This window comes from Thunnus albacares, chromosome 8, assembly GCF_914725855.1.
Source record: "Thunnus albacares chromosome 8, fThuAlb1.1, whole genome shotgun sequence".
In the NCBI taxonomy this organism is placed as follows: Eukaryota; Metazoa; Chordata; class Actinopteri; order Scombriformes; family Scombridae; genus Thunnus; species Thunnus albacares.
Genome location: NC_058113.1, coordinates 5,399,204 through 5,421,591, shown reverse-complemented (window position 1 = coordinate 5,421,591; position 22,388 = coordinate 5,399,204). Strand labels below are relative to the sequence as shown.

Genomic DNA, 22,388 nt, shown 5'->3' with positions numbered 1-22,388 from the left:
CACTCAGCTATTCATGAAGGTTTTGTCATGTGACCTAAGCAGAAGACTTACAGCATGTGATAACAGGTGGTCATATATGGGAGGAACTCCAATTTTCCCTCATGGGGAGGTCCTATCTTTAGGGTGTACTAGCAGAGATCTTAAGTACTTAAATGATTTGTGGCAGTTGTTGACTCCTTGTGATCGGAAGACTCTTGCTAGATGTTCTAACAGCCTGCCAGCATAAGGGAATCCTACTGGGATGCTTTTGGTGATCTTCAGTGGGTTAGCAGTGTCAGGTCTGGTGTTAAATCCTCCCTTATACGACCACCTGTTGTGACCACCTGAATGAACCTCCACGCTCAAGCATCTAAAATGTTTTAATGCATATAGAGTGCATCTATGTAGAAATTCAAATAAGACTTTTTAAATTTGATTAATCATTAACACATTTGATTTTAACCAGCTTTTTCTTATCATCATGTTCCATTTTTTTCACTACTTCCTTGGACTTTGTAAAGTTGGCAGTGAACTACTTTGTGTGCTTCTTTTGTCTAGACTGTCAGCCTGTATGCTCCACTGGGTAAATCTAGTCAACAGACGCTGCCATTAAAGAATGCAGGAAACATTGACGTGCAGCTGAAACTCAAGGTAATTCTGACCTTTACTTTTCTTATTAGATCTGGGGTTTGGGTAAGCCTCTGTGACATTTTGAGCTCAGACTGTCGCACATACAGTGGGGATTCATTGATATTTTGCCTCTGTTTTTCTTGTTTTCTACATTTCTTTTTTTTTTTTTTTACCTTTTCCCTGTCTGCCTTCTCACTTCACTGTATCCCTTTTCTCTTTTCTTATTCTCTTTCTTCCTTTGTTTCTTTTTGCTCCTTCCCCATTGCTCCTCTTTTCTGTCCTTGCCCACCTTTTCTTGACTCACTGTACTCCTTTTTTTTCTTAATTTCTTTCTTGTTGCTGTCTTGCCAACATTCAACATATTTTTGCTTTGCTCTTTTGCCCCTTCCCCTTGTCACATCTGTTCCTTCTTTTCCTCCTCTGATTATAGAGCAGTGATGCTGAGGACTGTTTCTTAGTGACACCTGATGAACTGACCCTCAGAGTGGGAGAGGAGCAAGGCATTGTGGTGTCCTTCAAAGCACAGGGTAACAGGAAATACAGAGAAAGGTATAAAAACATTTGATGTGATTACATGTGCCTAACTAACCCAGCTGGGCTTCTGTTGGTTTTGTGCAACAACCAGATTTCTTTAACGTCCTGTAAATGAGAAACCACAATTTCATCCATTCTATAATGGGGAGTAGGTATTAGAGAAATCTGCTCACATGTTTAGTGGACATCTAAACTCATTCTTTGGGATTAACTTGGTTATGCTTGTTGTGTTGCAGTCTTCTCACTATCCTGGTGCTGCCATCAGGCCCTCAGTATGAGGTAACCCTGAAAGGAGAAGTTGTCTCAGAGGACTCTGGAAAAGCTGCCTTTCCCTCTGCTGCCGTCTTTGGTCCTGGTCTGGCCAACGATGTTCCACCAATCCTGTCTAACAAACAGTTTGTAGCCTGGGGAGGAGTCACTCTGGGACGAGCTGTGTAAGCAACTTTGCAGTTTTTCATTACTTTCACTCTTATGTGGAAGCAGAAAAACACTTTCAAGGTATCAATTATTCATTTGAAAGTAATCAATAAAAAACTCAAGGCCCAATGGTCCCTCTTATTCTATTAAAGCTTGTATAATGTTATTTATGAGAAGGGACAGACAATGTCTACAGGGAGTGTTATTCCTCAGAAGCTATTTCAACATAATGCACAATTTATTTATACTCATTGAAAGGACAGACAGCAGTATTACAGTGTTTCCCCTAGGATTTTTTTCAGCAGCGGTGCTGTTCCGTGCACATGGAGCCCACAATGTCAGAACCCGTATTTGCGCACATCGGCAGTGGAATAACTTAAAACCAGCTTAGATTTGTTCCAGATAGGTTTATCCATGTCCACAGGGTCATGTGTATGATAATTTACAAGAGCTTTTGACACCAGAAGGACTCTCGAGGTCCAGATAAGTGTCATTGTAATACATGTCAAAAATGAAATGCCTCAACGCAGTCTGGGGGTTTGGAGATTCTCCCCCAAGAAAATTTGATGTTATTTGACTAAAAACTATGTATTTTCACATCATTTTGGACCATTATCATTACAATATTAATAAAAAGGTAACAAGGGTTGTAGTTTTTCACAGTATAGTCAGACATTAATTTGTAAGAATGAAGTAAACGCTATGTCCTGAAGTAATCCTTATTGAGAGCAGGATTAGAATTGATTTATATTTTAAAAATAACTAACAGTGTTTCTAGAGCAGTTTGCAACAGCAAAGTCACTATATAATATCAGTAATATCTCACTGGAAACAAAAATAACATTTCAATAAAATGATATTCCTGACGTGAAAATACTGAGTCACATGAAAATACAGATCTAAGTTTGAGTTGGCTGTTCTCCACAAATTAAGACTTTTGGATAATGACTCAATCTCAAACACCATTGAAGCACAGTTTGTCAAAGATAATACGCTTGACACAGAACTCCTTCACACTAACTGTTATCACATAACTAACAGCTGCCATTGTTTTTCAGCCAACAGAAGCTGGTTCTAAGGAACAACTCGACCAACGCCACACAGCAGCTGCGTTTGCTTATTCGAGGTCAAGACCAGGACTGTTTTCAGGTAGATTGGTATTTGAAAACTTTTCAAACTTTTCTTTTTCATTTCCAGTGTATTGTGCTTGTAAAACCGTTTTTTCTGTACAACCAATTTGATCACAAAGGCACATGTAGCAAGATAGAGAGGAGGTCTATAGTGAATACTTAATATGCAATTTCTCATCTAATAAAACAGAAATGTTCACACTGATGCCACCCTGAGCACGGTGAAATGTTGTAAAATCATTATAGATTGTATTTTGAATAATTACAAAAGAATGTGTGTGTCTCAGCTCCAGAGTATGTTCAGTCCTGAGGAGCGTCTGACCCGACATGGGGAGCTGTCCATTCGTCCCAGAGAGGACGTGACCATCCACCTGCTCTTCGCTCCCACCAGGGTGGCCTGCATGTTGGCCAAGCTGGAGATAAAACAGTCTGGAGTCCGGCCTTCACAGCCAGGGGTCAAATTTACTGTGAGAATTTGTTGCTCTCCTTTTTTTTTTCTCTCTTGAATGATTTCTCACTTTTGCATCTTTTACTTCTTTTTGTCCTATTTCACTTCCTTTGCTGTCTCTTTGCTATGCTTTCAATTTTTCTATATAAAGACTTGGGCTAAAAGTAAAATTTGGCTCCTGTCCTTGTTCAGATTCCACTTTCAGGCTACGGTGGCACCAGCAACATCATCCTGGAGGACCAGAGGAAACAGGCGGACGGCTACGTGGCAACACTGACAGACATCGCTGTTGGGCGTGTTAGCAAGGTGTGCCTGTGTGTGAGGAACACCGGCTCCAGAGCAGCTTTCATCAAAGCCATGGCCTTCTCAGATGTGCAGTCCCGAAGAGTTATGGAGCCCTCTGTCATCAGCCTGGCCCCGTCACAGTTTGTACTGAAGGAAAGAACACAAGAGGTAGGAGAGAGCATACAAGACTCAAGATCTGATGTTTAGCAGTAACACATAGGGGAAAAAAATAAATGTAAATGATGATTGTGCTTTTGTCTGAACTATAGTTATAGTTTGTAATTTTCTTGCATTGCCTGTCTTATGTATGCTGGAATGCGGTCACTAATTATGTGTGTATTTTTCAGGTGATCACTGTGCTTATGAAATCCACCCAGAGAGAGCAGAGTCTGTGTCAGGCAGACAGCGCTCTGCTGGCTACTGTCTTACTGTTTTGTGGAGATGAGGTCTCCAGGCAGCAGTACAGAAGGTGAGACCTTGCAACACTTCATTTATTTGTTTTTTATGCTGTTTAAGTAGCAGTGTTGGCAGGAATAAGAAGTAGATAGTTACAAAATCAACCTAAACTATCCTTGATTCAAAACAGGGAAATAGTGAAACATTTCCTGATCATGAGTCTCTCTGGACTGAGTTGATCAATCTTCAGCATGAAAGCACCATTCTGTGTGCTGTAACTGTCAATGTTAATGAACTTTACTACTGTGTAAAATTGGGTTGTTGTCCTCACGAGAATCGGTGCAGAGCTGGAAAAATGATTTTACAAATGCAGACAGTAAGACCAATACAGCTAAAAACATTGACATTTATAAGACCACCCATTCTTTGTAGTTTCCTCATTTACACAAGCAGTTCCCAGTTGTGGAAACCCAGTGATGATGGGTTTATCCACTGTGAGTTGTGATTAAAAAAAACTGCTTATAGCGTAAAAATATGTGCAAAAACGACCCCCTGAAACATCATGAAAAGGCCAGGAAAACTTCAGCAGAAAGTCCCCATCGTCCGACCACTCAAACAGCCAGCGGAGCATTAAAAAGACCTTGGAGGCTAAAACCTATTACCTAAATGAGCTAAAGATATGGCTCTGGTAAAGCATTAGTTAAAGAGGTACTGCCCACTTAAACATGTTTTTGAGCTGTAAACTAAATTATGACTGTACTGTGATGAAACACATCAGTGCTGGTGTTAATATCAACATTGACACCAAATTTAAAAAAATCGGCATTTCATGAGTTGAAATGTCTCAACCTGTCATCTGCTGTGCAGAAAAGGCGGGGCCAATGTTGACGTATAGTCGACCATTTGGGAGTTCTCTACGTCATGAAACTTATATAAATGGTAGAATGTTAACGCCCACCTCCTTCAGCCCCACTCTTATTTTCAAATATATGCTGATCGAGACAGTTTTAGCTCCAGCAGCTAACAGCACTGCTGGAGGAAATCTCTCCGTCTGTGACTGTCCGTAGGAGGAAATGCTGCTTGCAGCCTCAAAAACAGCAGAAAAGCTCTCCGGCTGACTGTTCCTGCAGTTATCAGCGGGTAAAATTTTGTTTTAAAATGTTAAATCACAGGGTAACTGGAGCTCTACTGTTACTGAACCTGTCCACTGCAGAGCAGCAGCGGACTGTAGCTCTGCAGCCGACAGTCACAGACAGAGATTTCCTCCAGCGGGTCAGTGCTGCTGAAGCTAAAACTGTCTTCATGTGAAAATACACCAAGTTAAACACAGACAGGTTTAAAAATGACTTCTGGCTTGTTTAAATGTTGTTGTTGTTGTTATTGTTATTATTATTATTATTATTATTATTATTATTAATTCTCTGGCCAAAGGATGTCACTGAGCAACTCCTGCCCACCTGCCTCACACATCAACGCCCTCCTGCCTCCTCTCAGCCAACTTTTTAGCACTTCAAAATAATGCAGTGGGTGAATTTAGGCTCAGACCTGGAAGTGAAGTTACGTTTTAATCCTTTGCTTTGTGATGGTGACCAAACAAATGCTACTAAATGCTTTTCCGCAACTATTCTTGATATGGTGTTATCTTCTCTAACTTTACACTGATGTTACATGTCAAGAAAGTGTGAAAAATGCACCATTACAGAAAGAAAGAAAAAATGTTCTAAAGAGCAGATAACAGACTTATTTGATCATTCTTGAATTTAATGTTTCATGAGCTGTCTGTGTAAAAAATGATAATATTGCTTGTTCTGTCTGCATTAAGACAATATACTGTAGTTTGGAATAAATATTTTTTCGCTAAAAAAATGGTTTCCCTAAGATCCACAGAAGGAAATTTGATCTCTGAGTGGGGAAAAAATTTGAGATTCTCATTTTGACCAGAATGGTGCAGCTCTAGCGCTGCTGCCCACACATTTGTATTCTGGCCGATAGTTTCAAAAACACAAACATTGTTTTTAAAGTCATTAAAAGGGCTAATAGTTTGTAGATCCAACTCCAAAGGGTTCTGTTTTGTGAGAAAGCTGTTTTTATTCCCACTACAGTGCATTTATGTTTTGTTCTTTCAGATTGCTTCAGAGCAAACCAGAGGCTGCACAGAAGGCTCTGTCTGACAACAGTCTGCTGAAAAACATCGACTTTAATGAGAAGTTCCTGGGAGAAGAAAATGTTGCAGAGAGTAAGAAGTCACGATCATGAAAAATCAAAATAATCAATTTGGTCCCAATTTAAATCCACCAAGGATGATATTGAAAGTCAGCTGCAATGTTTTTATATTTTATTTTGCTACTCTATTGCTCATTAATTGATGAATGAATAAATCATGAGTGATTTTATATATATTTATATATACTATATGTAATGTTCTGACCACTTAGGTAGATCTTTGCAGGAATTTATATTCATATAAAGGTACCAGGGAGGAAAAAACGTTTTATTTGAAAAAATTGTTTATGGTAACTACATCTTTCACTGACAGAATGTTACTGAAGAAAACAAATAATTCTAAAATGTACATATTGCTCGTTGGAATACAGGTCTTAAGATATGCTCTAAACTTTTGGTGGTTCTGTTGTTTGGTTTGACTCTGATTTTACTTTCTTGTAGCGTACAACCTGCCCCAGCGGCCAAATGAGGCCCACATCTTCTATGGAAACATGAGTAAGGTGGCTGTGTTGTTGCTGGGAAGTACAAAGAGCACAGAGTGTGAGGAGAGCAACCACAACGAGCTGCTGCTGCCCTCAGAGACAGACAGGTAATGTCATACATATCAAATATCACCAACATACTGTAACATACTAGGCCCTGGTTACTATAACTACTGACTTTATGATATTATAAAAGCAATATGTCTAAGGGTCTGCACATTTTTATACTCAACATTGTTTTGTAAGATAAGATTCTGTCCATTGTTTGCATTTTGCATCTCTTTGATAACCATGTGTTATGTTAATTCCCAGTGCTTTGGCAAATGGCAATGTGTCTCTGGACGTGCTGCCAGTGAAGGGTCCCCAAGGTCCAGCAATGAGAGTGGCAGAGCCCACGTTAAAGGTACCAGAAGCCCTTTTATGGTTCCTTGCTATGATTGTAGATCATTGTGTCAACTGGATGTGATCAAGGAAAGGTTCACTGCATTTGACGGAAAATAAAGTCTTTGAATGTAGAATGGCTTTTTTCCCCCCGCAGGCTTCAGAACCATTACACAGGCAGTCCGAGTCCTGGACCATCCATCCAGAACAACTTGTGCTCGCAGCTCCTACTATCAGTGAGTGGAATATTGATTCCAAAAGTGTTTTATGAGGTGAAATTTTATCACCTAAGCTTTGAATTCTACTTCAACATTTAGGAGTGTGGTTGTTGAAGCAATCCACTCCCAGCTGTAAGAGACTGACTCTGCAATTGTATCTAACATTACTAATACCCAGCAGCTTACACTTTAATTGTTGTGTTGTTTTTAGATGGTTCAGCCACCACCAGTCAGGTTCAGATCCAGAACAACACATCCAGAGAGCTGAGCTTTGATTTGTCCTGGCCCGCTCACTGCCTCACAATCACCCCTCAGCATGGTGTCATCGAGCCACAGTAAGAGCACACTCAAACTCTCGGGGCCTTTTGGTTTTTCAATGAAATATGTTAGCTACAGTAAGCTAAGTGCCTAAGCAGGGTCAAAGTTTTTAACACAGGCACCTTTGCTCTTTATCCTTCATGTTTTATTTTCATGTCCACACTGTGTAGACAATATTACCATGAAAATGACAAATCTTCTCACTGCTTTACCTCTGTCAAGCATAAACTAAATGTAATAATTGTATTCTTAGTACTGTATATGCACAGTATGTAACTGCTGCAGCCCAGTCATTAAAACTATTATCATAGCTACACAAGATGAACGATTAGGAAGAACATGAAAACATAATCTCTTTGACTGTGTCTGAATTTGGTGCTTAAATTTATCCACCTGCGTCTGATTTCTTTGTTATCGTCAACTAAGGTGCCACCTGCAGATTTTGATCAGTCCCAACCCCTCACTAGCAACCAAATCTGCCCTGCTGCCATGGAGTGGACAGATTTATGTCCAGTGTGATGGTCAACAGAAGGTACAGAACATCCACTCATCAAGAATGACAAGTCATTCACGAATGTTGTCTTGTGCTGTGAGAATTTAACATGAGCAAAACATGTGTGTTCAGTTTATCAAGGTCCAGATCCGTCGGGACCTGGCTCTGGATGTGTCAGCTGCCCCAGCAGATACCACCCTGTCAGCCTTGGCTCCTCAGGCTGCCACCCCTGTGCTGCCTGCAGCCAGGTTAACCACTAAACCCTCGCTCCCCTCACAGGCCCCACTGCTGCTACCTCAAGCCCTGGTGGAGATCAGCAACAAGACCATCATCTTCCCCACCACTCCTTCAGGGGAGACATCAGGTAGGAAGTTGACTGGCTTAATTCTGAGCTGAACATGAATACATTGTGGTCAAGTCTGAGTACCTTTACGACAACTATCTGCAAGAAGCTGTAGTGTGAAATACCCTCCAGACTGGGAGTTTATGTTGTAGTCTGTAGGCAGCGCACTGTGTGAATATTCCTGAGGGAGACTCAAACTCTGTGTTGCACTTCAGAGGCCCAGCTGGAGGTGGAGAACGGCGAAGTGGAAGTGAGGTGGTACCTGTCATCATTTGCTCCTCCATATGTCAAGGTGCTTTTTTTTTTTTTTTTTTTTAATCTCTTTCTTCTCTCAATTCTTTCATTCTGTTTACTGTTTTTCTGTTTGTTCTCGTTAACGTCCCTCCTGTGGGAACAGATGCTTGTGCTGCTTTTGTAGGTTGTTCCCAATTTCTTTTGAATTTCATTTTCTTCTTTTATTATGGTTCACTTGAAGTGTAGCTAAAATTATTCTCTTTTGTTGCGTGGCTCACTTTGGTAATGAGTTTGTTTTGCTGGGTAACACTGTTGACGTTCTTAATTTAATCTTGTAGTTGTGTCTTGTTTTGGCCATTGTGTGATAGCAGTGACTCAAGTCAAGCTGTGGTCTCTTCTCTCTCTCCTCAGGGGGTTGACAACAGTGGAGATGTTTACCGGGCCACCTACACCGCTTTCAGATGCTGCAGGGTCTCAGGCACTCTGGGAGCCCACGAGAAGATGCAGGTAGTCACTCGCACACAAGTACACTTGTCAGTATTATTTAGTGAAAGGTATTTTCAAGGAGCAGGATAAGAGTTTCTGCAGGTCTCACAGAATGCTTCATGGATGCAATAGCTTAAGTTCAGGTCTACCTGTCAAAACCATTTGCCTACCTACCAGTTGGCTCGCAGAAAACAATATTTTCCATCATTACTAGACTTACTCTAAAATAATACTGTATCCTTAAAAAAGAGGTGTAACAAGTGGTTTCAGAATTCCTGGGCCATAGTTGGTTCAAACTATATTTGGTTGTAAAACTGAAGTTTTTAAAATAGTAGCCAATAGCTAGTCGCCTTTAGTTGCTTTACTCTATTGAAGTGTTGTTGGTCCAGCCTATGTTGTAAAAATAATCTTCATCTTTACTATAACAATGACTTGTATTGCTCATATTTATTCATTTTTAGAGATTAATAGTAGAATAACACAAAATGTGGCAAATAATTTCATTGCCATTCTGCTTTAATAGTCAAGGATACTCAACATGTTAAAATTTAATCTATATAAAAATCTCTAATTATCATAATAGGTACTTATAGTATATTAGGTAATTTGCAGTTTTTATCATTTACTCACATTTTAGATCACATTATTTTTTCAGTTAGATTGCAGTGGAGATCAACAGTAACCTTTCTAACAACATTTTAACTTGATCACATCAGGATAAGCGCATGTGTAGCTGTTAACATCAGTGACGGCTGTGTTTCATTCAGGTGTGCCAGTAAGCCGTGCTTTTGAGACATAATAAACACGGCCCTGGACCTGGTACATCAAAATGGAACACAGCTATAATTACTACTGACAGGTCCAAAGGTGTATAGACCTTGAGTCACTAAGTGCTGTTCTTTTGGGAAGAAACATCAAACAACCTTTGCAAACACAGTAAATCCGGTCTTGTTTGTGATACACTGCAAGCCTGAAGAACCTTTACAGCATCTTGTCAAAATATTGAATAATTCATGCAAAACAGGTTTCTGTCTGGGACTAGTCAGTTGTACCCAGCCTTTACTGTGAACCACTGTGAAACATCTGCTGCTTTTCAACCTTTCTATACTTATACTATGTCCTTTCAATCTGTCACAGTTTTCAGTGGATGATTACAATTTAAAACATGATTTTCTTATACATTTAAATATTTGATTGTTTCATATGCTTAACTTAACCTACTAACCTCGCAGCAGTAAGACTATATTGAGTGATGAGGCAGTTAAAAAATGAGATTTTCCACCCAGAAGCCAGTCACTGTAAGAACATGTGTGAATATAACAAGCATTTATATGGTTAAATAAATCCTGATTGTGATTTCCTCTAATGTTTCTCTTGCTCTCACAGGTGCCTATTACCTTCCTGCCAAGGGACCGTGGGGACTATGCCCAGTTTTGGGACTTGGAGTGCCACCCTGTGTCTGAGCCCCAGCAGAAAACCAGAATTCGCTTTCAACTCTGTGGCACTGTGAGGACTTATTTATTAGTTTTGTGGCCCAGATGTCCTTTTTTTTTTTTTTTTTTTTTTTTTAACCATTTTTTACTTTAATAATGTTAGAGAATTTATTTTGCCAAACCTTAGTTACCGTCTGTACCTTTTTTTTCTTTTCTTTTTTTCTTTATTTTTCATTCAATTTACTTCCATCTATACTTTTTGTATTTTGTACTCACAACTCATCCGTGAATCCTTAGCTACTGCATAAATCACTTCTATTGAATGTTTTTATTTCACTCTTAAAACAGCATTAATATTACCACCGTGTTCTTATTTGCTCTCCTTAGCTGTGCTTCCTCTTTGCAACAGAGTAATGGACTTGATTGAAGCTGTGTTTTCATAATGACAACAAAGCAGAAAAATGTCCAGATCTACATTTATTTAACATTTTATTAGGACTTGCATGTGCTCAGCAATGATATTCATTGTCAAGTTAACACTCCCAAACCATGTGTACATGACTATTGTTCCCTGGGGAGTACACTTTGAATACATTAGCTTCCTTTAAAGCATTAGAGTGTGTCATTACCTTTTTTTTTATCAGCTTAAAAAAAATCTGCATGTATGGTAGCACCTTGACTATGGCTTTGTAGTGTTAGTGACAGAATTAACAAATGAGAAAAGTGGGTTGTGGGATGGTAAGGAGAGCCACCCTGCTGAGATTGGCCTGCGGGCTTCGCGTGTGTGCCGCTTTAATGTGAAGTGTTATGACAGACCCAGTTAACTTAAGAGCATACACACACAGCAAGTGGGAAGTCAAATAGATGGCTCTACATAAGTAGGTTAAGCGGTTATGATGGTAATGCTTTTGTTGTTGTTGCCATATACAGTATTTCTTAGATGCAGTATTAAAGCACAGTGCCCATTCTATCAAGAGATGCTAATCTGATGCTAATGTGTGATTTGTTTGTCAAAATGTCTGCATATGATGTTAACTTAAATGTGTCTCGGCACCAATAACATGAAGTCAAATGTGTTGTTCTGGATGTAATTAAAAGATGACAGCTGCTTCTCTCCAGTGCATTTCACTAGTCAACAGTCTTGAAGTGGTAAAGAGATGGATTATAGCAGCTAACTAGTCTAAGATCTTAATTTCTGTCTGTATGTGTCTATAGGGGATAAAGTCTGGACCAGTGGAAGGACCACAGGAAGGAGACTGCTCTCTGGTAAAAACAGAGGCCGCAGTTAAGACCAGGAAGAAAGCTGATGCCTCAGCAGGCAAAACCAGGTAACAATTACTTAGCTAAAATTAAACACGCTCATAACGCTGATCAGCATCTCCCTGTGGTAAAACCTAGAAGCCAGTGTAGGAGACATCATAATATCAATGAAGTGACCACTGCAGGTCATCTTGGGGAACGGTGCTCCTTATTTTGTGTAACATGATTCTCAGTTACACACACAAAGCATAAATGTCGCTATTTTAAACTGGCCGTCTTTAAGAGATCCAAAACTTAATTGACTATTGTAAGTTAAATGTACAGTAGGTTCTGTCTTAAGATAAATTGTCTAGTCTGTAAATCGTAGTTTTTTTATGATGGTTATGGTTCTTTAAACTGGCATGATTTGTAATTCTCAGCCAGGAGGAGGCTGTGCGGAGGGGTGTGTATTCTCCTCAGGATCTGTACACCTTCCCAGCCACACGGATGGGTGAGTCCAGCACTCTGAAGGTCAACATCCGCAACAACTCGTCTGACACGCATGAGGTGAGGCATGCCCTGTTCTCATGAAGACATACAGTGGGGATTTTTTTTGTGTGTGTTTCTTGCTTACTGCAGCAGAAACTTATATGCAAGAAGAGAAAAGTTAAGCTGTCAGCGTTAAACAAGGAACTATAGAGACTTTGAGGTTTCATTTATAATAAGATGGCAGAAAGTTATGTTTTCAAAACCTTAGATTTAAACTGTGTATATTGTGACTATACTGCTCATAGCAGATGCATGATGACTTAACTGACCTGTACTGAATGATAAATGTAATAACCTCTAACAACTGTCACTGTCTTTGCATGGATTTGATGTGTGGCTTTTCTAATTGACTTGCAGCTGAAATTTGTAAACCCTAGGGAGCCCTTCCATATCAAGCATTCCAAATATTCCCTGAGGTGAGTCAAACGGTCGTTATCCTCAACAGAAACTCAACATTTTACACTTCTTACCATCCAGTAGCAGTGTTACACCAAACAGGGGTTATCTTTATAATGTCTATTTCTGTTAGTGTTTGTGTAGTGTTAGTTTTTGTAGCCTGTTAAAGATAATTCTACTTTGATTTTAAAACATGCACTGTGATGTAACTCTGAGTCTGTGTAACATCACTTTTCCAAATGCCCACTATGAGAGGTCCTGTGAGATGTTGGGGCCTGCAGGATGATACTATTTTCAGTACACACTGGAGACCTGTGGGGTACTGATGCTCTGCCTTACTAAGGCCTTTGGGAGGGGTTGCCTGGCCACAGGTACCAGCTGTGCTGTGCTGTGCTCTGCTGATGTGGGACTGTGTTCAGAATGGGCACAACATGTGTTTGGTATTGAAATAAGACAAAAACAATACGACTGGTTTGGAAAAAAAGAAGACATACAGACATTTTGTTACTAAAGCATCATCAGACATACATTGTATGTCATGACATTTTTATCTCCAGTGTTGCCATGTGTTAACCTGAGGCACCAGGTGGTTTGTTACACAGAACCATCTGATACGTCGTCAGGCAGAAGGGCAGGCAATTTCAAAAACTACTCGGCAGTTGATTGGATCTAGCGGATCAGCGTCTTACCTTGCAAGGCAGCTGGATTCACAAGATCACGTGAGAATCTTCATAGGACGCTGAGTGGTTCAGACACTAATGCATAACTTGAAACCTGACTAGATGGATTCTCACGTGATCTTGTGAATCCAGCTGCCTCCCAAGGTAAGCCATGTGTTGCCACAACCTGAACCTGACCCAGCACTAGGTGTGTTGTGAGCACTGCTGTGTGTGGATTGGTGGTAGCCATGGGGTGACCTCAGCATGTTGTTGCTCCCTTCACGTACATACTGTTAGTTTCACCACATCCACACTCAACACAACATATCCACGCTGCTCCATTTAATGTCTAAACATTTTGTCGTAATGTTTTTGTGCACATGGATAAAAATGTAACATTTGTCTTTTTGAGTTTAGTGCTGTGATATTATTAATTATGTCATGATTCATATAGTGCAACCCTAAGGGGGATGTGAAAATGCATGTGTATGAGTGCTGCTGCACATGTCAATTATTCATGCTTTTAGCATTACAAATTGATATAATTGTCTATTCATTAAGTTTCGTTCTTCTCCCCCACCCATTAGATCACAGCACTATCTGAAGCTACCCGTCCAGTTCAAGCCCAGCACTGCAGGCAGACACGCTGGCTTGCTGCTCATCCAGTCAGAAACAAGTGGAAGTCTTGTTATTCAGCTGACCGGTGAGGCATTGCCTTGAATTCACCATCTACCATCCTCCGCCACCTCCTCATGCATGCTGGCCGGCTGGCTTTGGGTGGATGCTCTTCTCTGTACTATTCATCATGGGATGGATGAGAGTAACAGGAAAAAAGGAAAAAAAACTGCTAAGGGTCAAATAAAAGCAACACTGGACTTAAATCCTTCCTCGTCATCATATTTAGAGACGGTCCAACGATGTAGACGGATTAACTAAAGATGAGACTCTGCCCCATCTGCCTCTCTCCCTCCACGCTGGCTAAGGCACAGGTGTCCTCAGCTGGCCCATGAAAACTGATTGTGCCTGTTTGTTCCTGAAACTGAGTGATTTGGTCTGACTGGCTCACAATTAGTCTGCACCGCTCTGGCATTTCAGAGAGCTAAATGATTTTTGTCACTTGACTCTGGATCTGGTATTTGCCTTATCCCTGAGTCATATCACAAGGCAGCATTGTTGTTGCCATGGCCCCTGTCAGACAGGAGCAGTACCAGTTGGGATACGTTGGGGATTATTTTGAGTTGGTCACACAGGAATGCCTTTGTCTCTTGTTTGGTAACACGCCTGCAGGGATTTTTTTTTTTATTTTTTATTTTGGAAAAGCCACACAGTGTTGCTTTTCTTGCCATAATCGAAATAAAGTAGAATATAGTAGAAATCTGAAATGGGGGCCTGGACACAAACCTGGTGTGGTCATTTCTGTCATTAACTCATGATTCTAAGAAGACCACAGGAGATTGAAGGATTCTGTTTATCAGCAGTCACTTAGATGTAAATGCATATCTAGGTCTTTGTACATTTCAGAATATTTTCCTAATCTTCCCTGCTGGTGTGGTTTCTATGGAAATGGCTCCTCATCATGCACAGTGGCCTTTGTCAGCACCATGTGTTGACTTCCCAGCAACCTCCAAGACTCGTTCCAAACAGTCCAGATGTACTTAATTCAGCCATGATCAGGGCAGCTCACAGCAACATTAGGATGGTTAATGATTGTTATTACATGCTAAAAGAGTTTCCTCTGGTGGGGTTTTTGTTCGGCAGCTTGCCAGGCATGCTTAGTATGGTTACCATGGCAAAACCGTGTTAATCACTGTTCCAGTCACAGAAAATTAGCTCCCCATTTCCTCTTTTGGCTCTGGGGCACATGGCCAAAATTGCTCAGGGGCATTGGATTCACATCCATAATCAGTTTTGGAACTGGAATGGCATAGGGAAATGTATGTAAACTTGACTAAGGACGTATTGTGAACCTGTGAGATACCACACATTGTGACAACACTTTAGAAATGTAGAACACTAGTGTTGAGTGTTATTTTCCTGCTTTTGTAATGAATTTTAATATGAAGACAATATATTGTCACAGGTTGCCCACAACATGCAGTGACACGTTTTGATTTACAATTTGCACACACTTTAAATAGTATATTATGTAATATATTGTTGTATGTACACGTTTTAAATAAAGTTTTGTGATAAATAGCTTTGTTTTCTTCAATATATTCAAATCATATTGTTGTCAGAGGGGTAATGGTTCGGAAAAGATGATTTATGAAATAGATATGGCTGATGGGTATCTAGCAGTTTACTCCCTTCCCTGTTACCTACATAATGTAATATAGTCTGAAGTAAAATACATTTTAATGTGTGTTAATGTGAAGTATCTTAATACATCGTTCTGTTAATCTCTGACTATCAACACCAAACACTGACCTTATTAGGAACACTGTAGAAAATGTAAGTATCCACCAACAGATAAACTAAATATCTTTGAGGGTAATTTTGATGCCATGCAGCAATATTCTAGAAGAAGTGAGAATGACAAAGTACCTGCACTGTTTCCAATATGAAGTCAATCCACCATCAAGCATAACAATCTGGAGGCACATATGGCAGAGTGGTGTGAGCAGCATCCATCAGTCAGGATGCAAGTTCACACGCTGCCTTGTGTTCAGTAACATCAGCATTTGAACAAGCAAGAAGAAAATCATGGTTTTAAAATACCCTTAAAGGACAGGTTCACAATTTTTTGAAAGTCTATCTTGAAACAACAGTTAGGAGCCCAAATGAACATTGAAGCATGTTTTTCTTGCTGTAATGATTCATCCTGTTCATACTGACCATTAGAAGATCCCTTCGTAATGCACTTACAATGGAAGTGATGGAACACAATCCACAGTCCCTCTGTGTAAAAATGTATTTAAGTTTATCTGAAGCTAATATGAAGCTTCAGTCGTCCAAATGAGTCAAATCAAGTAGATATCTTTCAACGTTAGTCTTTTTAGTGCCAAAGTCCCTCTTTTTATTACTATACCTCCACTGCAGCTCAACAGGGAAACACTGTCTGAGGAAACACAAAGAGGGAATTTGATGCTAAAAAGACTGTAAATGTGGCAGATATCCACTTGATATGACTAACTCAGACTGCTGAAGTCTTGTACAATCTTTGCATCAATTTTTAAATACATTTTTGCACAAGATGACTGTGTGGACACACTGTGGATTTTGGTCCCCATCACTTACATTGAAAGCACATTTGAAGGAATTTTTTAATTAGCCAGTATGAACAGGAGGAATGATTACAGCGAGGAAAACCTATTTCACTGTTCATATGCGCACCTGACTTGTGTAAGACAGCGTTGAAAACTTGTGAACCTGTCCTTTAATTGAGGCACTGCTGCTGCTGTGCTTCAGATCCTGACCTGTGACCTGGGGAAACTATCACACTATGATCCCTGCAGACAGCAGGCTGCGGTACTGCCTGGGCCCTGCAGGTGTCGCCAAAGCTTCAGCAGCAGCGTGTCTGTCAGCAGCATGTACTGTACAGTGGGGCAGCTGGGCTTTATTTTGCTTCCCAGACTGGAAACCACTGTAGTGCAGTTGGACTTGACGTCTAGCAACACAACATCACAGACTTTACACACGCAGACTCGGCGACTTAGCGCGTTATCCGCTGCATTAACAGGTAGGAAGGCTGCCACATTTCTGTTATTTCTGTACACTGATTTATTTATTTTAATGCATAATGCTGTATCGTAGGCGGCTGCAGAAATGTTCTGGTTATGCTAGCTGGTGAGGCTAAACGCACGTCAGGCTGTCCGGTGTGGGCTCTGACTTTGGGCCAGACAGTGGAAGTTGCTGTGCAGAGTTGGGAGCTGCTTTCCAAGCTGCGCCAGACAGCACAGCTAAGCTAACGCGGCTAAGTTAGCAGCATGCAGGCTAGCCCTGGCTCCCATCCACCCGCCGGGGCCACAGCACCAGCACCGCTGCGTGTCTGTCCCTGCGGGGCAGCGCTGCCTGTGACCTCACCGTTAGCACGGAGCTTTATTACTCAGAGCAGAGAAACACAGAAGTATGTTTTTCTGTCTGGCTGTCTGGTGTGTCGTTAGCTGTCTGTATGATTTAATGAGCAGGCTAGCAGGGCAGCTAGATCAGAGATGTAATACCCCGAGCTGTCACTCAGATTTAGGGCAAGGGGCCACCCAACTTTTTTATGCAGATGAGACACGCGGTGCAGATGATGAGGCGGTGTCACCAAGATGCCTCGTCTGGGATGAGTCGGTACAGAGCAGTGTATAATGTTAAAGTCTGCAGGGTGGGGTGACAAGCACAGTGGGACAGTGAAACATCACCAGCATTCATCCATACATCCTCTCACCATCCTCACTTAAAAAGTGATAATCCCATAAAGCCCCACACCTCCCACACAACACGTCCCCCCCCCCCCCTCCCAATGCTCACACTGGGTACCTTGAACAGGAGGATGAATGCGGATTGAATTAAAAGTATCATTCATTCACTAGATGTACTGTCCCAAAACTGACCCTGTTTTGGTCAAGTCAAAGTTCTGATAAATTGAGCTGCAGTATCTAAATCAAGCTTGCACTGATTAACTTTTAACACAACAAACCGATTAGCATAATTTTCTTCAACACTTCTTCTGTTGCAAAGATTTGCAAATGTTGTCTCATCACCTCATCATCTTTAAACATTCCCCAAAAAACATAACACAACAAATACACAGTGTCAGTCAGAAGTTTGGACACATCTACTCATTCAAGGGTTTCTCTTAATTTCTACTGTTTTCTACATTGTAGAATAATACTGAAGACTTCTATGAAACAACATATATGGAATCATATAGTAAACAAACAAGTGCAGATATTGCAAATAGTGTGCAAAGCTGTCATCAAGGCAAACAGTGGCTACTTTGAGGAATCTAACATAGGAAAGATATCTTGGTTTGTTCACACTTTTTTTGCTTGCCACATCATTTCATATGTGTTATTCTATAGTTTTGATGTCTTCAGTTTTGTTCAACAATATAGAAAATAAAGAAAAACCCTTGAATGAGTAGGTCATTGTATATTATGACCACTATAAGTTATTGAGTCTTATAAAAACACTGATCTATATGTGACACTGCACAGTCTGTCAGCTCTACTCCAGCCCTCTGATCAGGTTTACATTCATTAGATTACTCAGCTCTGTTCTCTAGTTCTCTGTTTGAGCTGTATGGCGGACAAGATTTTTTTTTTCTTTGGGGGTCTGGTTGAGAGAATTCACGCATTTTCCTCTTTTGCCGGCTGTACATCAGCCCCCTTCCTATCTACCTTGCCTCTGTTTGTGCTGAATGTTTAAGTCGGAGACCTAGAGACGCAGGCGAGTTCATGGATCAATAGAATAGCGTAGGTGCTTTCATGCCTCTCTCTGTTACCTGTTTGTAGTACTGATGAGGGAGTGTTGAGGTAACATTGTTCAAGTTGGGTTCAATAAAAGGTTTTTCTTATACCAGTAGATGATGCGTGTACATGTTAAGCATGGAGACTACATGTTGCCAACATGTCAGGGTGTCACACCATTTAAGATGTAGAGGAATTAAAGTATTAAAGGATAATACTGCAAGTGCCAATCATCTATATGTTTTCCTATGCATTATTTCTGCTCATGTTTGGACAGGCAGGAAAGACTAACTGTCATTTATGTTAATACAGCATGAAAGACATTAGACTTTGAAGTGCCCTTCAACCTGTAATCTTTTACAGTAAACTCAAACCTTTATTATAATGGAACAGAGAATGATTTCTAATTATTTCATTAAGCTGAAGTCGAGTGCATTCATATACTGTAAATGTGCACTTTCATTTCAGTCCTTTCCTTTGTACCAGATAACTCTCAGATTTCTTTTGATTGGATGAGTGAAGTCAGGGAGCATGACACACTGTAAACAGGATGATGACACTTATGGTGATTACATCATGCTCTGCTCACTGCCAGTTATCTAACAACATGTCGCCTTCAGAGACTATAAATGTTATCCTTTAGTTTCTGGTAATTTTAGAGCCTTTGACTGCTTGGTTTCAAATCGTATGTTTTTCTTGATAACATTAAATATTGAAGACTAAAGAAGCGACTATCAGAGTTAAATATTGCTAAATTGTGATTGGTGCAAGTAGTATATGACATCATATTCCTCCAACCGAGCCCCGCCCACTTCAAACCATTGAGACTAGCACAGACGAAAAACACAAATACTTTATTATTTATTTCTCTCATGTGAAATAACCAAAACTGCCCTAACTTTGGCATTTGTGTTAATGTGGGAACCCTTTGTTTCTAATAAGAAGCTGATTGAGAAAATATGTTTTAGGGTTTTTAGGGCCTGAACAAACAAGTCCATGTCATATTCTACTATGTGAAAAGTTCATTTAAAGCCACCATATAAGAATACATACGAATAGTTAGAGAATAAGCTATTGAGACCGAAAGTCCTTTGAATGGATTTTTCTAAACTTAAAGGTACCCTGTGGAGATTTTGATCACTAGGGGCGCTACAGAGCAATGTTGAGGTTAGTTGGTACCTGTTTGATTGTGTCTGGTGCGCGAACACAAGGACCCACATGCAAAGAGATACACGTCCCTGCTGCCAGTTTATTGTTGTTTCATTGATTTTCAGTCGTGGTGGTGGTGCACCAGGAAAGGCAGAGAAGAAGAACACTTTAAAATAACAAACACTGATGTAAACAATGCAGGTTTTAAAATATTCAAATAAAACAACCTTAATGTTTTATGAGGAAAGAAATGTACTCGAGATGTCTGTTAGGTGTCAAGGATACACATGGTGAGTTTTGGCGAGTAACAGTAAATGTGAACAAAACTTTGTTTACAAGAAAACCAAAAACTGCAGGACGCCTTTAATGTTGGGAAGAAGTTGAGTTGTGGTTTCACTTCATAGATGTGAGCAGAGGTGTGAATTGTGTTGGAGCACTTGCTTGCCTTACAAACTTTATTGTCACATCTATGTCTAACAGAGCTGGGTTGAATATAGTTGAAAAGGTGTTTTTCTATAGCAACATGGTAAAGATATATACGAAACTCACATAGAAACAAGGTTAAGTTCAGTGCAATTAACTGTGTTCCACTGTTGTACATTACATCAGACCTTTCCAAGCATGGAAACTGAGAACTTAAAGTTTATGATTAGGCTCAAAATCATTCATTTGGACAACACAATTTTTCAGACTAGCGTGATTGCACAGAAAGCCCAATATTAAAGTCAAAAATATGTTTATTAGTCTTCTTCCTTGATTTGGATGTTTGATCTTCACTGCGTAGAATAATGTATGTGCAGCTTGTTGTCACCTTAAATTTGAGTTAGAGGGAAACTTTGCTTATTTTCAACCAACATTGTATCATTACAATGTAGGTAGAATATGCAAATGAACAATGTTTAACTTACTTCCATGTTGCCTGTACCCAGGCGGTGGACAATGGAGATCTGCTTTAGACTACAAACTAGATTTTTGCATTTTCTGTAGTGGTGCTTTCAAGGACGCTAAAATGTGGGTCTCTCAAAACACTCCCATCCCATGTTACGCCAGCAATAGTGAAAAGCAGACACAGAATATCATGCGACTAAATACTTTAAAATATCAGCATATTTGGAAGAAAACTAGTTTTATGATACATGGCCGAAGATTGCGCTGTCAACAGAGTCTGGAAGAGGAAGCGACCACTGGACCGGAGTGACAGCTAAGCTAAGCTAACACAAAAAACAACTCGCTTTACAATATAATGTCAAGCAGAGATGTGATGCCACTATTAAAACTTATGAGACCGAATATAGAGCTGTGGAATCAGACACAACAGAGTGTGGAGAAGAGGGCGACCACGCTGTAACAGCCGCTGTGTTACCTGTACTTGCGGCTACATCCAGCGGCACCTGTTCAGAACTCAGTAAGTTGATGCATGTAACGTAACTGACTTCAGCGCGCTGCTTTGTTTTATGATCCTTTGAAAACAGCTGCGATTTATCCAGACTCGATGAGGAAAAATGTTTTGTAAATGAAAATATGCCTCAGTAAAGAGATATTATACTGCTGCTCGCTAACCGTTAGTAGAGTGACAGTCTGATTGGTTGGGAGAGGCGCATTGCATTCTGGTTGTTGTAGGATTCTCCCTTAAGAGCGGTATGGGGAATCTACAAACTTTTTCTTAGTTTTCTATAGTCAAAGGGCACAAAATTCAAAAATAATTGCACATTTTTACTACATAGGTGACCTAGTTTTAAGAAATCATCATATTCACTGGGGTGAATTTCTCCTTTAAACACCGGCACATATCAGCATGATTTGTGACATCACAACTAGCTTTGAGCCAATTGGGGTCCAGTATACAACTTACACAAGAATTTTTAATAAGATAATATAGAACTTTTTGTAGAAAAATTGTTATCAGACACAAATTATTATTCAAAGTGTTTTCCAAGTGTCTTAGAACGTGTCTGGAGGGAGTCTTTAAATTAGCAGCGATCCATAATGTCTAGTTATTTGTGGCGATTTTGGTAAAGACAACACTTAAACTCAGCTCAAGGTCCTCTTATTCTGGAACTTTAAAATTGGTTTATTTCAAGTTAGTCTTAAAAGCATGAAGCATATATGTTGCAAATAACATAAAAACGACTTTGCAATTGAATATAAATGTAAACTGGATGGAGACAGACATCTCAGGCTCTGCTGTCTCTTGTTTCATTCAACCTTTACTTAAACCAGAGGGCAAACTTTCCCTTTTATTAAAGTCAGGGCTGTGAGTCTATTAATATAAGTGAATAAAAAACATAAAGTCATGAAATAATAACTAAGTGTGAAAGTTGAGGAGAAAGTCAGCGAGCCAGACTGTGTGTATTATTAGCTACAGGGATGTCTGCGTGTCTGCTTCTCACTGCTCACTGTACAACTGCTAGACAGAGCCAGACGTCTGTGTCCATCTGTCTGTTTGTATTTCTGTCCGTCTCTTTGTTCTTACCAGTGTGTATATGTGTGTGTGTGTGTGTGTGTGTGTGTGTGTGTGTGTGTGTGTGTTCGCCCTTTGCCAATTAGCGGCTTCTCACCTCCCGAGGCGA

At 40.1% G+C, this 22,388-nt stretch overlaps 1 protein-coding gene and 1 long non-coding RNA gene across 7 annotated transcripts in view; both read left to right on the top strand.

Moving 5' to 3' along the window:
* Window positions 1-15,469, top strand: part of cep192 (centrosomal protein 192) — a 32,833-nt gene extending 17,364 nt beyond the window's left edge. For 3 of the 4 annotated variants that reach the window (XM_044360317.1, XM_044360315.1, XM_044360316.1), the window contains exons 32-52: window positions 538-630; window positions 1,040-1,158; window positions 1,380-1,577; window positions 2,619-2,709; window positions 2,978-3,157; window positions 3,331-3,591; window positions 3,771-3,892; window positions 5,946-6,055; window positions 6,484-6,631; window positions 6,837-6,927; window positions 7,063-7,141; window positions 7,335-7,458; window positions 7,868-7,973; window positions 8,067-8,298; window positions 8,493-8,569; window positions 8,923-9,018; window positions 10,384-10,503; window positions 11,646-11,758; window positions 12,110-12,236; window positions 12,576-12,634; window positions 13,861-15,469. In XM_044360317.1, coding sequence (XP_044216252.1) covers window positions 538-630; window positions 1,040-1,158; window positions 1,380-1,577; window positions 2,619-2,709; window positions 2,978-3,157; window positions 3,331-3,591; window positions 3,771-3,892; window positions 5,946-6,055; window positions 6,484-6,631; window positions 6,837-6,927; window positions 7,063-7,141; window positions 7,335-7,458; window positions 7,868-7,973; window positions 8,067-8,298; window positions 8,493-8,569; window positions 8,923-9,018; window positions 10,384-10,503; window positions 11,646-11,758; window positions 12,110-12,236; window positions 12,576-12,634; window positions 13,861-13,993 — 2,679 coding nt within the window. In that variant the 3' untranslated portion in view covers window positions 13,994-15,469. The remainder of the gene's footprint in view (window positions 1-537; window positions 631-1,039; window positions 1,159-1,379; window positions 1,578-2,618; window positions 2,710-2,977; window positions 3,158-3,330; window positions 3,592-3,770; window positions 3,893-5,945; window positions 6,056-6,483; window positions 6,632-6,836; window positions 6,928-7,062; window positions 7,142-7,334; window positions 7,459-7,867; window positions 7,974-8,066; window positions 8,299-8,492; window positions 8,570-8,922; window positions 9,019-10,383; window positions 10,504-11,645; window positions 11,759-12,109; window positions 12,237-12,575; window positions 12,635-13,860) is intronic. The other variant, XM_044360318.1, reaches the window with a different exon arrangement.
* Window positions 15,470-16,747: 1,278 nt separating this feature from the next.
* The window catches only part of LOC122987155, a 125,011-nt gene continuing 119,370 nt past the window's right edge, over window positions 16,748-22,388 (top strand). The window contains exon 1 of one of the 3 annotated variants that reach the window (XR_006404463.1): window positions 16,748-16,952. This is a non-coding gene — a long non-coding RNA (uncharacterized LOC122987155). The remainder of the gene's footprint in view (window positions 16,953-22,388) is intronic. The other 2 variants (XR_006404462.1, XR_006404461.1) reach the window with 2 other exon arrangements.